This window comes from Ammospiza caudacuta, chromosome Z (genome assembly GCF_027887145.1).
Source record: "Ammospiza caudacuta isolate bAmmCau1 chromosome Z, bAmmCau1.pri, whole genome shotgun sequence".
Taxonomy (NCBI): Eukaryota; Metazoa; Chordata; class Aves; order Passeriformes; family Passerellidae; genus Ammospiza; species Ammospiza caudacuta.
In genome coordinates, this window is record NC_080632.1 from 54,182,810 (window position 1) to 54,198,322 (window position 15,513).

A 15,513-nucleotide genomic window follows, 5' to 3' on the forward strand; every position below is an offset into this window, starting at 1 on the left:
ACACATACACATACACATACATATACATATACGTATACATATACATCTATACAAAACTCATGTCTACACTAACCACATCTCACAATGCACAGCATATAAAGATTATAAATAATGGAATAGCATATTTTAAAGCACTTTAAACTGGTTATTGTGACTTTCAGAAGCCACAGTTCTGGCAAACTGTATGATGCTCTTGAAAGCCTCTTTTTCATGCAAACATGGATAAGTACTTCAGTGATACATGGATTAAAAAATTCTATTAAGTTAATCATACTTAGAAGAATCAAACTCAAACCATAAAATATAAATTACCTCATGGTTTTCACTTGAGTGTTTCAATGCATAGAAGGGATCCATCTCAAACATCAAATAATTTTTAGATGGAGAATTTTTAGATAGGGGTATGTACATTTTTGTGTTAAATAGGCAATATTCTCTACTGCTCCAATACAGCAGTATTAGCAGTAGAGAACTAAAAGAATACTCCACAGTATGAGTGAAGTTAGTGAACAGCCAGTATGAATGAAGATAGATTACAAAGCTATCCAGGCTGGAAATACAGAATTCAAGAATAAAATCTATGAAAACACTAACTTACAGAACATTAACTGGTAAGTGATTCTTCACACAAGTGATATTCAGAGAATTTACTAAAAGATCACTTGTAAGATGGCAAAAGTGGTTGGATTATCATTTGATTAGAAATATTTAACATCATCAGTTTTGTAATTACACCAGAGTAAAAGCCTCTTACTTTGATGTACACAAAATAAGAACAGTATTAGAAGAATCTATTATGGTCTCTGCTCAGAGAGGCTGTACTTCTCAATGACAAGAAAAAAAGGTGAAACAAAATCTTCTCAAATTTAGGACATTACAGGTCATCACAAGTCATTCATTCCCTTTGCAACTTGCCATCTAGTGTATAAAAACATTATTCAGGCATTTCAGAAAAGCAAGTTTTAGATACAGAGCTTTCCTGATCTCTTTTCTATTGCTACCACTACCTCTTTCTGGTTGTATTACAGTCTTCTGCTTATCAGATTGGACTTTTCAACTTGCCATATTACACTCTGAAATTCCAATCTTTCTTACAAAAGGAATCGAGATAACTTTCTCACATCTATTATCAATATCATCTACTACCTGTTGAGCATTACTGTCAGAGAAGGCTGTTGTGCTTTTGAATGCCATTACAAACAAGTGAGATAGGAGAACTCCATTAATAAAGTACCAGATACCAATTTTCTCTGGTTATCTGTGATTGGTCCACATGACATGTACTTTCACACAAGCTTTGAAAGTATTTGAGGATATTCTTTGCCTTCAATTTATACTCCTTTTATATCAAGTAGTATCTTCCTGTTACAACCACTTTGAAAGATTGCATTTTGTCCAGACTACTATCCTTATTTCTCTGAAGATATTTACAATTTTTCATCCTTTCTATAATATCTTGCTTACACTGATGCTTAAATTTATCTGACTTTTTAATTGCTAAGTAAGATTGAGAATTTTTCAGTAAGTTTTGAAGACAAATATGGATTCTTTCTTATTTTCTTTCTCTTGCATCACATTATTTTCAAATAGAGATTGTTTGGTGCTGAAGACCTGCCCTCTCATTTCCCTACAACCACTAAGAAATACCCCAAAAAACCAACTATATCCTCTCAGTTTTGCTAAAATTAAATGCTTTAGAAAGATTGACCATTTACTGGGGTTTTTTTTTTGGTTAAACTTTTGAGTCCAGTTCTTCCATCAGTCACAAAAATGAAGAACAACCCTTAGAAACATAAAATAATCTCCACTGTTGTATGTGTCAAACACCTTCGCCTCTCTCTGTGAATGCGTAGATACAAAGATGAATGGTTGCATGGCAATTCCATCTGTAAATGTTTGTGTTTATCCAGCTTCTATGCTAAGTAGTCTTTAGCAGTAATTGTAGCAAAACTGAAAGTCACATGGAAGAATACAGTAATTAAAAAATAAATTATTAGATAAAATAAAAATATATTAAAAGGCTATAGGAAATAATTATTGAAAGTACCTTTGTTAATTGAAGTTTTAGGTATGCTTACCTTACTTTACTGCTGAGGATACCTACTATGCATATACTTTCCAAAAAGTTAAAGCTTGTATGCATTTTCCTCCCTTTTATTTTAAAATAAAGTCTCCATATCTTTTTCTGGTACCACTTAGAGGGAATATTTGCAATCCCTTAATTCTCTACAGTTGCCACTTCCAGTTCAGCAATACTTTAGTCTCACGAACATTGATAAATACCGCCAGCATTAAAGTTTGAAGTCCTCTGAGATGGCTTGGATGTTACTGGTTAAGGCCTCCTTATGCTTCATGTTCCTAATGCTTCCACTGTCACAGCTCGAGGGAGTAAATAACTTCAGTCAATAAAAGTTGTTTTTTTTTCTAGTCAGTCTTACATTTTCACAAGACATGAACTTGCCACAGACACACAAGATCCCTTGCTTGTAAGGCTGCCATGGGTACGGACCAGACATCTGGCAATTCATTTACAGAGCACAATAACTACCCATGTTCCCTTTCCAATACATCTACCAGGCACACAGGCACTTCTCAGCACCTGCCACAGTCCATTTCCCATCAGAAATCTAAATGTCTAATTTAAGGCAGTGTATATAATGTCATGTGTATTTTCATCCGGCAGTGACCCATAGAGAAACCCCACTTTTTATTTTCCATTGTTTTTGCTAATGATTTGTTTTTTTTATTCATATTTCTGTTTAATAAAAGGACACTAACCCTACAATAGGAATGTCTCCATTATGGCAGTTACCATTTCCTCATGTATTGGTATCACAACTTGAAACGGGAAAAATAATCTGAAAGGTAGAACTTCTTTATAATCACAAATTAATCTACATTCCAAGTAGAAGAAGGCAGTCTATGGGAACCTTATGCTTTCAAACTTAAACAGCTAGCGTCCTGTCTTCTGTAGCAGCTTTTGCCTCCAAGTATTTATGGCAATTCGGGATGTTACATTTGTTCAGCTGTGCATGCTGTACTGTTTGCCTCTGCCAGCTGTGATAGCTTATTCCCTCCCCTGCAACAGAGACTTCTTTAGCTGCAAGAAAGCTGCCCATGTGAACTGAGGAATGAAACTCTGACAGCAAAAACTGGGGCAATCCTTCTGGAGTTGTGTGTTCAATGTCACCATCTAGACATCATCTCTGAGGCAGTGCAATCAACAGGGAATAGTGCTGTGTGTTCTTCTCATTACACATGCTAGTAATTGAAATGTGCCTACTGCCAGCACAGCTAGCTAGAAGTAACAAAAAGTACCTCTGAGCAATCAGAACACTTGTAGGTACCTTAAAGACAGTAAGTGAGATACAGCTCTGGATTACTGATTGTACCATCTCTGGACTCCTCTGGACCTCTTTTTATTTAGTGGTAAAACTGAATGTTTAGACCAACATTGATCTAAGGAGTTAGACCTTCACACTGCTCTTCCAAAATCATTCATTAAAATACAAACACTTTTCCATAGTTAGAATTCTAAAAAGCTATTCTGGCAAGTCGTAAAAAGCAGTGTAGTTTTAAATAATTTTTTCAAAACTCTTCAGTTTCAGTTTTTCTTCCTCATTGCTGGTTTAAATGGTGAAGTTCCTTGATAATAACTTGAAGACCTACCTACAATTTAGAAACAACTGGAACACTGGAGCAGTACGCTCAATTTAATGAATGTTACATCAAAGACAGATATTAGTCCTGCAAGACATGGCTCTGTATAAGGAGCTTTGTAAGGAATTGAATAGATGACACAACTCAGGCATGTTGCTTGTTGATAGTATCCATATTCATTAAAATATGATTGTGGGGTGAGGGATCTTAAGTACTCAGACTAAGTCAAGGAACACAGGGCAGCAACTTGCAGGATTTAATCTGACAATTATTAAAATTTTAACTAATGAACTAAGTCACCAAGATGGTGCTTTTCAGCTATCCCTAAAAGCATCCTACCAGTACTGATGGTGTGAGCAAAGTTAGGATAAAAAGATGAAAAAGATGGCTGAGTTCTGAAAAATCAGGGCCATGGAAAGACAATAGTTTAAAAGGTAGTGTAGGATCTGTCACAGAATCATACAATGGTTTGGTTTGAAAGGGACTTTAAAAATCAGCTGGTTACAAAGCCCCTGCCATGGGCAGGAGCACCTTTCACTGGATCAGGTTGTTCAGAGCCACATCCAGCCTGTCCTTGAGCAATTCCCAAGGATGGGGCATCCACAGGCTCTCTGGACAATCTGTTCCCGTGCCTCACCGTTCTCAAAGTAAAGAATTTTTTCCTAAATTTTCCTAAACCTACTTTCTTCCAGCTTGAAGCCATTTTCCCTCATCCTGTCACTACAGGAAGTAAAAACTTCCTTTCCATCTTTCTTGTAAACTCCCTTTAGTTAATGGAAGGTGGCAATTAGGTCATTCTGTTTAATGCTGATATTCACACATTATTAAAATATACAAGTTTTAAAAAGCACTTATTTATTTGTCTCTGAAAGTTCCAGAAGGGAGAGGTTTTTAAATCACAAGGACTTGCTTTTGTGGATTGATTATGCAATTATGTAGGAACACTGTGTGCAACAGGAGAAAAAAGCTATTGTTAATGTCAAGTTACACTCCAGACCAATTAATGGTATTTACATTTTTATAGAAACTATATTTCTCTCATATTACAGAGAAGGGATACAAGGCTGCAAATACTTGAGCCTAGTATAGTATATAGCACTCTGAATAGTAACATGTGACCTTTCACATCTGTATACATTAATTTCAGAAATGTTCACAGGATTAGGAATTGCATGAAACAAGTACTGTGATTTATAAAAAAATAATTTAGAAATGTCTACATGTTTGTAGTGTCAAATCATAGTTCTTCAAACCAATACAGTCATAAAATAGTTATTGTTAAGAATATGATTTTAAATACAATTTATTTGGGGTACATTTGCATTTAAACTACAAGAAAAAATATTTTTAACATATCAAAAATTTGAAGTGCCTTATCATAGCCACTTAGTCAGTCAGCTGAACATTTGTCAGAGAAAGCAATTTCTTAATAATTTCTAAAGCACTTCAGGTACCCAACAATTCAGACATTAGCAAAGAATAATAATAATACACATATGACTAAAAAAATCAAATTTGTTTTTCATTTTTTACTTTTCTTTTGTGGCTATGATATCTCCATAGGGTTGAATAAAGATCTGGCAGCTTATTAAACAGATAATAAACACTGGCATTAAAGTATTTTTCTTCAAAAAAAGATAAGGCACTCAAAGCACAAAAATATTCTATTAAATTTAGAAAGTAATTTGCATAAATAAAAGACACTTCAGAGACCTGGCAAAAACCAGTAGGAATATTCTGTGATTTAATTTTACCCTCCTGTTCCAGAACTGTACCAGTTCTGAAGCACTGAGATGCTGCAGTAGGACTTTCAACACTCACTACCAGGCCAGAATAGAAATCACCAAGATCACATTTACATGTTTATCAGTACTCACTGGGGACGTTCAAACTGTACTACAGAGTTAAAAAAAAAAGCCAAACAACTTCAGTAATTGTATGGACAGCTGCCATGTAACATTCATGGCTGAAGTTCCAATTGCTTTGTGGTATGTTTTCTTCAAAGGATGCTAAGATTCTTCCTGCTTCATAAACACTAGCTAATATTAATATAAAATCTATATTATTGAAAACATTTATTGCCAATAAGTATGTGTGAATATGTATGCATGGAAAGTAACATAAGTAGGGTAGGATCAAATCAAAATTATTTAATTGCAAACTTCAAGCAAACAGGCATGGAATACAGCACATATTATGAATCTGGATAAATCCTCAATTAAGCTGGCAGATATAGTTACATAACTGTAAATATAACTATTTTCCTTCCTTGCTAACCCTGGTTTGCTATTTGACTTGACGGTGACCTTGTGTTGAGAAAGAATCTTAAAAATATCTCACATGGCATGAAACCTTAACTTGAGAGACAACAGCTTTGTTCTGCAGTCAGGTGTATCTTACTGGGTCATCTCAAAGAAGTCTTGTTGCTTGGCTGTGCCCCAGTTTCTTCACTGAACAAATACATATGCCTCTGTACACAGGCTGCTATTTTTTTTTTTGATTTCTACAGCCAAACTTTTCTGTGTATGTTCATTTTATATCAAAATGAAAAAATAAAGAGAAGGAGGAATGTATTTACTACAGGTACAAAAAATTTACTATGTTTGGCAGAAGAGAAGAAAATTTTTTTAATATTAATCTTAGTATGCATTAGCATTACAGAGTCATATAAAGCACTGAAACGAATGATGTCACAGTACTTTGATGAAGTAGAATAAGTAATAAAAATAATTTAATAGAGACAAGTCAAACAGCTTACTAATTTTTTAGTAGTGATCGATTAATCTAGGATGTAGCAAAGAGATGCAAAATCAATTTTTTGCCACTTTTGTTCTGCTAGCACTGATTTCTTGGAAATTTCATGTATAAATTTCACTTTTCTGTGTGTTTCTCCTCACATGGCCACAAAATCAAAATAAAACTTGACAGAGAACAAGCTATACCTTCAGCTAAAGTGACCTTTCAACCATTTTCATCCCTGGTGCAGTCTTCAGGACTATTCCCACGCACCATGCTCTATGATTTCTTCTTATGTGAATCAAAATTCTCTAAGCTAACATGGTGGGTTTCAGGAGAGTTAAATTCCTGGGCTGAAAACAACATTCAGTTGTTTGGAAGAATCCATTCTCCCCAAGAAAAACTACAGATCATGAAAATGCTTTCTCATCCTAACATCTCAGGATTGCTATTAAGAATTGCAAGATGTTAAGTTGTTAAGGTCAGTTAGGCCATACTTAGGACAAATATCACTCCGATGTGTACAAATAAGTATAGATTTCTTCTATACAGAAAAAAAGTTACAAAAATCTAAAGTTTGATCATGGGAAACAGAAAATATCAAAATCTCAATTTTACCAAGAGATAAATACCTGTGTGGTTTATACACATGCTGTGTTTGAAAAGCATGCATAAAATCATATGTTACAGGTAATGCAGGTTATTTGCTTTCTTTAAGAACTTCTCCTAAGTTGTAGGGCATTGATGGAACAAACCCCTGTCATATCTATATAATGCCACCAAGGGAAATAGAACACTTCCAGATTCTTCTGTTGTAAAAACAGGGGAAGGTAGGCAGGGTTGGTAATTTTGGTAGATCTGTAGTCCATGCTAAGTAAGGATAAATACTGGCAAATGAGACATTAAATACAAGTGAAAGCAAGTTTCATGAAGGAAGAAATTGAATGTTCTTGCTGTGCAAAATTTTCCTCATCCATAAATGAAAGACCATCACCATTAATCCAGTGCTCATTGCTTCTCCAATTAAAAAAATTTACATCTTTGTACAGATCTACAGAATCTGCTTACTGCAGCTGTAAATGTCTCCATTTCACTGTTCTGATTTACTCCACTGCAGGTCTATTTTTGCCCTGTACATGACTAGCTGTTGCTGTCCTGGGTTATGCTGGCAAAGACCATTCAGGTCAAGGACTGAATGCAAAAGTCCCGTGGAATAAGTTGTGAAGAAGTAGCAGAAACCCTAAGGCTGCAGCATTTATTCGACTGACATGGCAATTGTCAGTTCCACTGCCCATGATATGGAATGCTGTCTGAGTGTGTGGAAAAGCACTGTGTGAGTTAGACTCTTCACCCCTTGCCTTTCCGGATTGTTGTTCAATATGATGTGAGTTAATTCTTTAAGAAAGCTGCAAAACAGTAGTAGTTTCTTACTTTTTAATTATTGTATAGTGACAGACATTGGATGAGGGAAGGAGGTGGGCATCATTTAGGGATAAAACAACAAGAGGTTTCTGTCTATCAGCTGCTGTGTATGAACCATTAGCAGCTGTGCAAACACTCTTCACTGTCTTAGGATAAAATACTACAGGAAAGTGTCACTCCAGGTGGGGACGGTTTATGTGTGTCAGCCCTCAACCAATCACTCTACAAGCATATTCCTTCCTATCCTGGTTGCTGCCCAGCCTTCAGCAATCCATCCTTGTCATCTTCTTCCACACTGGCATGATGTTAACATCTTCCTCGCTAAAGTCATTAACATCAATGGAACATGGTGTGTTTGAGTGCACTAGGCATAAATGTTCTGTTAGAGACGCAATTGCTGAGGAAAGCCCTCAGATCCCACGTTGAAATACAGCCCCCCAATGCATCAGATTGACACTGTGCAAATGGTGGGGTGCAGATTAGCACATCTGTTTCTCTTCTAGATTTAAGTACCGGTTGTGTAAAGGACAAAGCATGCAAAAATGAAGTGGAAAATGCTTCTGAAAATACAAGAGTCAAGCTTGTGAGGCTTTACTAATTCTTTTCTACTCTATTTTAAATGTGGAAAATGAAAAATGTGTCTGGAATGGGTGAAAAACAAACCTATGTCAAACCTACTCTAAATGGAAGGCCAGGACCTACATGTATATGCTGTAATATATGTTTTTGCAGGCAGACATAATGCTAGAGCTCCTCCATTAATATCTGCAGATATTGATTCTCCATCATTCTGTAACCCAAAAAACCTCACAGCTTTTGGGATAAGTATCAGCATTTTTCATTTTTTCAGACCAGAGACCAAGCTCCTCCTCGCTCAGAGTTTATAAACAGCTTCTTATCATTTGCTCTCTCAGCTCCTACCTCACCTCACAGCTCTCCAATTACAACCTGCAATCACTAGGACAATGTCTGTAGAGATACTGAAGGCAATATATACCCTATTTCCTTTGAGTGTATGTAGAGTACTGGAAGCTAAAAATACCCACTGTTTCTTTTCTGTCTGACAGCTTTTTTTGGCTTTTTAGGGGCTTCTTAATTATAATTTATGTACTTAAATGTCAAGAGGAGCAAACTAAATGTGGACTCCAGTTTGCTGCTGACTTGCCAACAAAGGCCGAATCACCTCTTGGCATACGTGAAAAGGTTGTCTATGCCCTCGGGAGCACCTGCCACTTCACGCCTTTCAGGGAGAAAAGGCAGGTGCCCGTGGCAGCGCAGCCCTCCCGACGGGAACGGCATCCCTGGGTGGTCCAGCCGTGCTCGCATCATCTCTCACGTCCCGTGGCCCGTTTTCAGCCCGCTCCAGGATAAAGGACAAGGAAGAGCCGGTTGGCGGGGGTGTCTAACCGGACCGATGAGCTTCTTCTGTGAAAACGAATGTCACTCAACAGCCGGCCTTCCCTGCTCACTCACGGTGCCCCGATGTTCCCCTGTGCCGGACATACACCGCACCCTGAGCAGGACGAACCCACAAAGCCTCCGCAAAACCCAGTGCCGCCCCTCGACCCCACGGCCAGGTAGAACCCCCCGCCTCTTGCCCTCTCCCAGTCCGCCTGCTCCACGAGGAGCAACAGAGGCTTCCCAAGGGACCGCCGAGCCCGTGGAAACGCCTCACTGCATCACTCCCGGCCACTGTTTCTCGCTCGGGCTGCACAGGCACGCTACCCCCCCACGGCTTGCCCCTTGCTTTGCTCAGGGTGAAACATCCACCTACGCGTGTTCCTGTGCTCCTGCGGAGGCGCGGGCCCGGCGCTCGGGGGCCCTGTCCCCTGTCACCTGTCCACTGTCCCCTGCCCGCGCTCGACCCCGGCCCCTCCCTCAGGCGCTGCCCGTTCGCCGCGCGGCCCCTCAAGGACTCGGCACTCAATGTCAGGCGGAGCGGGGCCGCCGGCAGGGGGCGGGCGAGGGGCGGCGGTGCCCGCCCTGCGCGGAGCGCGCTCCGAGCCGGCGGCGCTGCTGAGGCCGGGCGGCGCGGCGGCGCGGAGCTCAGCCCAGCCCAGCCCAGCCCTGCCCAGCCTTGCCCAGCCCAGCCCAGCCCAGCTCAGGGCGGCACAGCCCGGCCGCGGCGCTGAAGGGCACCGGCGGCGGCGAGGCTTCCCCGCGCTCTCCCGCGGCTGGGGTGCTCCCGCCTCGCAGCATGGAGGCTGGGAAGCGCAGCTCCTCCGCCGGCAGCCGGGACGATGGCAGCGCTAACTCCTTCCCGGCCAAGCCGGCGGCCTCGGCGGAGAAAGCCCAGAGCAGCCCCGGCAGCGGCGGCGTGAAGGAGCATGGCAACTCGGTGTGCTTCAAAGTGGACGGCGGCGGGGGCGAGGAGCCCGTGGTGGGCTTCGAGGATGCCGAGGGACCCCGGCGGCAGTACGGTTTCATGCAGCGGCAGTTCACCTCCATGCTGCAGCCGGGGGTCAACAAATTCTCCCTCCGCATGTTCGGCAGCCAGAAGGCGGTGGAGAAGGAGCAGGAAAGGGTTAAAACTGCGGGGTTCTGGATCATCCACCCCTACAGCGACTTCAGGTTAGCGCGGGGCTCACGGCGGGCGGGAGAGGGGTGGTCCCGGCGCCTCGCACCTCGCCCGGCGCAAACTTCGGCGGGCGGCGGGGCCGGGGCTGCCGCGGGCTCGGCCCGGCGCTCTCCAGCGTGCTGCACCCGGGACGGCCCCGCAGGCCCCGCGCCGGCCGGGGCGCCGCCCGCAGCCCCCGAGGCAGGATGCTGAGCTCTGTGGCTCTCCGTCCCGCCATCCCGGTCTGTCTGCGCCGAGGGGTCGCGGGCCGTCGGGCACGACTCTGCCCCGGGGGGATGAGGGCTCACCGGGGGGTTACACAGCTGCATCGGCATCGGTAAAATCCCCGTGTCTGCACACGCCTGCCCTTCCCTGAGCGCCCGGTGTGTAAACACTTGTTCCAGGGGTTGCGAGAAGGAATTCCATGCGTCTCTGTCAGAGTTACAGTAAAATAAGTTTATCCAGGTGATGTGTAGAAAACTGTGTTTTCATAGGGAGACAGGTAAATGTGATGGCAGATTAGCATTGCTTTCACAGTAAGATGCATGGATGCAGGACTGGCATATTCATACAGAAAGCAGTGCAAATAAATGCCCAAGAAGTTACAGTTCCCTTTAAAAATACATTTAAAGTGTAAGATTATTTCATTACATACTCTATGCCAGCTGGCTGTATGCCTTTAAAATGTAACACTCTATGTGATATTTTCTGAGGAACTATCGATGTCATTAAGCATATTTAATCAACAGCTTGAATTGAACAACTTGCGTCTATATGATAAGTGAATTGCACTGGAGACTGCGTTTGAAAAAAGAAAATCCAGAATGTTCAATAGTTACATGGATCTTTTAAGAAAACACGGGGTTAAACAGAACATTCTTTCAGTGAGGACAGGAAGAAATACTTTGAAAGTCCAAGTTTCTGCGGGACTGCTTGGAGTGAGGTGTTTGACAATGAGCTGTGCTAGCACCTTGCAGCTGAGTCTGAGAGCAGTACAGCTACAGGAGTGGAGGAGCACAGCACAGTCAGTTGTGACTTGAAATCATGCTTCAAATCCCTACTTGTTTTCCTGGTTCCCTGAACTCAATAAACTGCACTCGTTCTTTTCCTGGGGTGCCTTTTCCAGCTCAGCCGCATTAGCAGGTGCATTAAGTGGGGAGAAAGAGCCAAGCACCTACCCCACTCCCTTTCTACCTGCTAGAGAGGGATGTAGCAGGTTGCATCTGGTGTTGTGGTAGCATGCATAGGGGATGGGGGGGGGGGTCTGATAGCCTCTTCCTTATCTGTGTGTGTGCATGAGTAACTTTATTCACGTGAGGATTCTGTTGAAATGAATGAGGGTATTCTAGCGAATAATTTTCCTTGTTCTGTTGTAAGCTTGGTTTCTGAGTGAGGTGCACACTCGAATGGTGTATAGGGCAATAGGAGCTTATTTGTCATATTTTGCAGTATGTAACTTTTTAAGCAGTTCTGTGAAATAGGTGATAAGCGTGTTCATTCTGTTTCATTACAGAAATATCTTCTAATTCTGTCCTAATTCTTCGAGTGGGATGGTTTAGAGATTGTAGCATATGTTTCCCGTTTTTTTTTTCAATAGGAGTAAACAGCACTGAATCCTTTTCAGTCGTGTTGTCTTCATATTCTTAAATTAACTGGTATTTTCAGTTTTTTTTTTTAAAGTTTTTATTTTATTAGAGTAAGTGTTTGGTTTTTCAGTAAAGTTCACAGTCTTTCATTAGTATTGGGATGGTGTGGCAGGCTCCAGACCTAATTTTTTAGCCCGTAGGACTGTTTCAGTGAGAAATGTGAGATGTGCATGATTTTTCTCCCGAAACAATTGCAGCTGTGCAGTGGTACCACTCTTTTTGGGTGGCAGTGCAAAATGCGTGAAGAAGTTGTACTATACAGTATAGTCACCTTATTTGGAAATTACAACAGCACTTTTAAGTGCCATCTTAACAGTGGCTCTGTACCGGAATGAATTCAGGTGTAAGGATGGAGTTGCTTTGATTTATTTTTGCATGCTATTTGTAACAATGTAGTGCTTCTGTGTAGACGAGCCTTAAAGCATCCAAAGAGACACAGATATACCCATGCCACTGTTTTGATGTTCTTTCCATCAGAGGAAAGAGCTAAATTTTCTGCTAAAATAACAAGAAAAAAGTAAAAAGCCGAGTATTTTATGGTATCCATGTGAGAAGATGTATTATGCATTTGTAAATGCAGCTTTTATTAGAGTACTTGTGGCACCTATGAAAATAAACATCTTAGTTGACTTTAAATGTAGACACACTTAGGAAAATACTGGGCTAACCATGTAAAATGTGGGAAAATTCTGGTATAGGCTTCTGCTCACTCTTTTATTTTCTTCCTAGTTTTGCATGCTTGTATGCATTTCCTCGGATAATTTGATGTATTTGGCTTTATTTTGTGATTTCATTCTCATGGGTTTTGTAAAACAGTACATTAATCTACACCTAATGGTATTCTGTTGCGACATTTGGAGGAGTGGGCAGCATCTCAGTGCCCCCCTATTCGTTGTTTTGGTATGAACAGAACGTGGAAGCTGTCTCTAAACTCCGTGCTCTGTCAGTTGGTTACTTGCAGCCTTTTGGGGCTTGGTCTTTAGTTTTATGGCTCTCCATCTTGCATGAGTTTCAGGGAAAAATTGTCTCTTCTTTGGGCAGATATACCCTTGGAGGATTAAATTCAATAAGTATTACATAATTTTTCCACAAGGGGACCATTTTGATTGTGGTTGTCTTTTCCCAGTCTTCTGAGGTTAATGTGTAATTTGGAAGCTGTTATATAAACCCTCCACCTAATGCACATCAAACCCAGCGCAAGGCCTCTGTTTATCACTTTGCAGCTGTGACTACTGTATCTCTAAAGCTCGTCAACAAGTCTGTGTAATTACTTAAGTAACAAAAGTGAATTTATCAGTCAGAGTTTGCTGAAGTCCTGTGTGTGTTCTGTGAGATACTGAGTGCCTCCAGCTGTCCATTCTCATATGTGGAAGAATGAGCCTTCAGGAGAGCTTCACTGGTCCAGCTCTGTGGCCTTGCAGCCACAGGATGAGAGCAGGACAAAGCTGACAGGAGGTGGGAGCAACTGCACATGGTTCTGCTGCTGCCACACACATGTCATTTATTTCATAGGAAATCAGTGGTGGGCATGGGCTTTGGATGACTTTTATATGTTACGGCCTTCTGGTATTAATGGAAATGTACGTGACTGATTTTTAGATGATTAATTACTCCATGTCTTTTGGCATGTAAGGAGTTTCTTTAATGTTCAGAGGGCTGGCTTGCAAATGCCTGGGCCGCTCATCCAGCCCTGTGCATCTTCCTCCCTCCCTCCCAAAAGAGAAACTCACACTGTCAAGGAAATCTTGGGTTTATTACCACATTGGATAGGGCATCTGTAGTCAGCAATCTATAAAGAAAGCAGAGTTGCTACAGAGTTGCAGAAATAGCAATGTATGAGACAGACTGAGTGGAAATAATGCGTGTATGCGTAAATGTAGCCTTCACACTCTGATGGTTGCAGTCAGCTTGATGTTTGAGAGCAGCCTTTGTCTGGAAGTGGGGATAAAAATTTTAACTGGCTTCAAAATGAAGTAAGACTGTGATGTGGCATTGTCTGAAAAAGCAGCAGGTAAAGAGGTGCAGTCCAGGCAGAGCTGAAGATCTTTTTCCCCTGTGTAAATAAGACCAAGTATAAATTAATTTGCAACACTAGGAAAAAAAAAACCCCAAAAATTGGAATTTTATTTCTCTGGGTAATTTTTCATTTGTCCAAGAAACTTAAAGCCTTATTTTAATGATAACAGTAAAGTAAAAGCAGAATTATTTCTAAAACTTGAACAGGAAATTTAAGAGTGTAGTGAATAGTAAAAGTTTGCCAGATTTTTTTAGCTTGTGTGCATTCCAATTTCAAAACCTTTTTGTATACACATTTAAAACATCATGTGAATGTTTGAGGTTTATCATGGAAATCTTTATAAATCATTGAAGGCTTCATTGGTAATACCTTGTAAGTAATTTAATGCCAGGTTTCAAAGGGTTTTAATCAGGGTGAAAGACACAATATTTGCATGTGCATGTCTGGGTAGTTACAGAAGAATTTGCTTCTGTTGCTGTTAAAAAACATTCTGTTATATTGTGCAGTTTTATGCAACCCATCCATGTTGTCATACACATGTACAGCTTTAATTTTCAAGTTTGTGCCAAACTGTAAGTCAGAATTGCCATGGTTTAGCATGCCTCATGTTTTTTTTTTTTTTAATTACACCATTTTAAAAACATTTGAACTTATATTTGCATTATGAATCAATTTTCTTTTTTATTTTCACCTGTGTTTTGGACCTGTCTTTGACCACCAGCAGTCGCCCTAACGTGATAGACTATGCATGTTATATGTGCAGCTCACAATCAGGTCTCTAAAATTCACGCATGCATTGTTTTAAAACCTGCCTTTTGGGACCAGTCTTCACTCTACGTGTTATACCTATCTTAAGTTGTGTCTTAAGAAGCTTAGGATAAGCACTTTGTGCTTCTCTTTTGTCACATGTTTTGAATGTCTCTCTTGAAGCTAATGAGATTTGTGTTTTTGTGAGCTGTTACATACTTAGGTTTATATAGAGCAGTAGTGTTGGAAGGTAATGTTATATGCAATGAATACAAAATGTATTGTATCAGACTTAAATGTAATTGATAGAGGTGTATGTATTCAAAATGAAAGACATAAATCAAGTCTATATTGGTCTATATTAAATAGTTCAGATACAAATTTGTGTGGGTTTTAATGGATAAATTGTGTCACTGGTAGTGTAGGAATATGAAATGGCCATAGTTTTGTATTCTCAAGGTAGTAATTTCTTGTTCAGGATTTGTCATGAGATTCTGTTTCAGAATTGACACTTCTGAATTCTCTAATAAAATCATAATAATGGATTTATAATTGTGCTGTATACAGTACGTTCCTTGTGCAAACAATTTTTTAAAAATATTATTTATATTTTTGTGAATGAAGCACAGATTCATATGGGGCTGTCTTTCATGTATCATTTTCAAATACTATTGTTGTGACTATAATTTTTAGTTCTACTATAGAAAAGCTTTGTACAGACAAACTAT

General features: G+C 40.3%; 1 protein-coding gene across 1 annotated transcript in view; it reads left to right on the top strand.

Annotated features, from left to right (window-relative positions):
* Nucleotides 1-10,015: 10,015 nt before the first annotated feature.
* Nucleotides 10,016-15,513, top strand: part of HCN1 (hyperpolarization activated cyclic nucleotide gated potassium channel 1) — a 189,484-nt gene continuing 183,986 nt past the window's right edge. Inside the window, exon 1 of the mRNA XM_058824073.1 lies at nucleotides 10,016-10,389. Within this exon, the coding sequence (XP_058680056.1) occupies nucleotides 10,016-10,389 (374 nt within the window). The remainder of the gene's footprint in view (nucleotides 10,390-15,513) is intronic.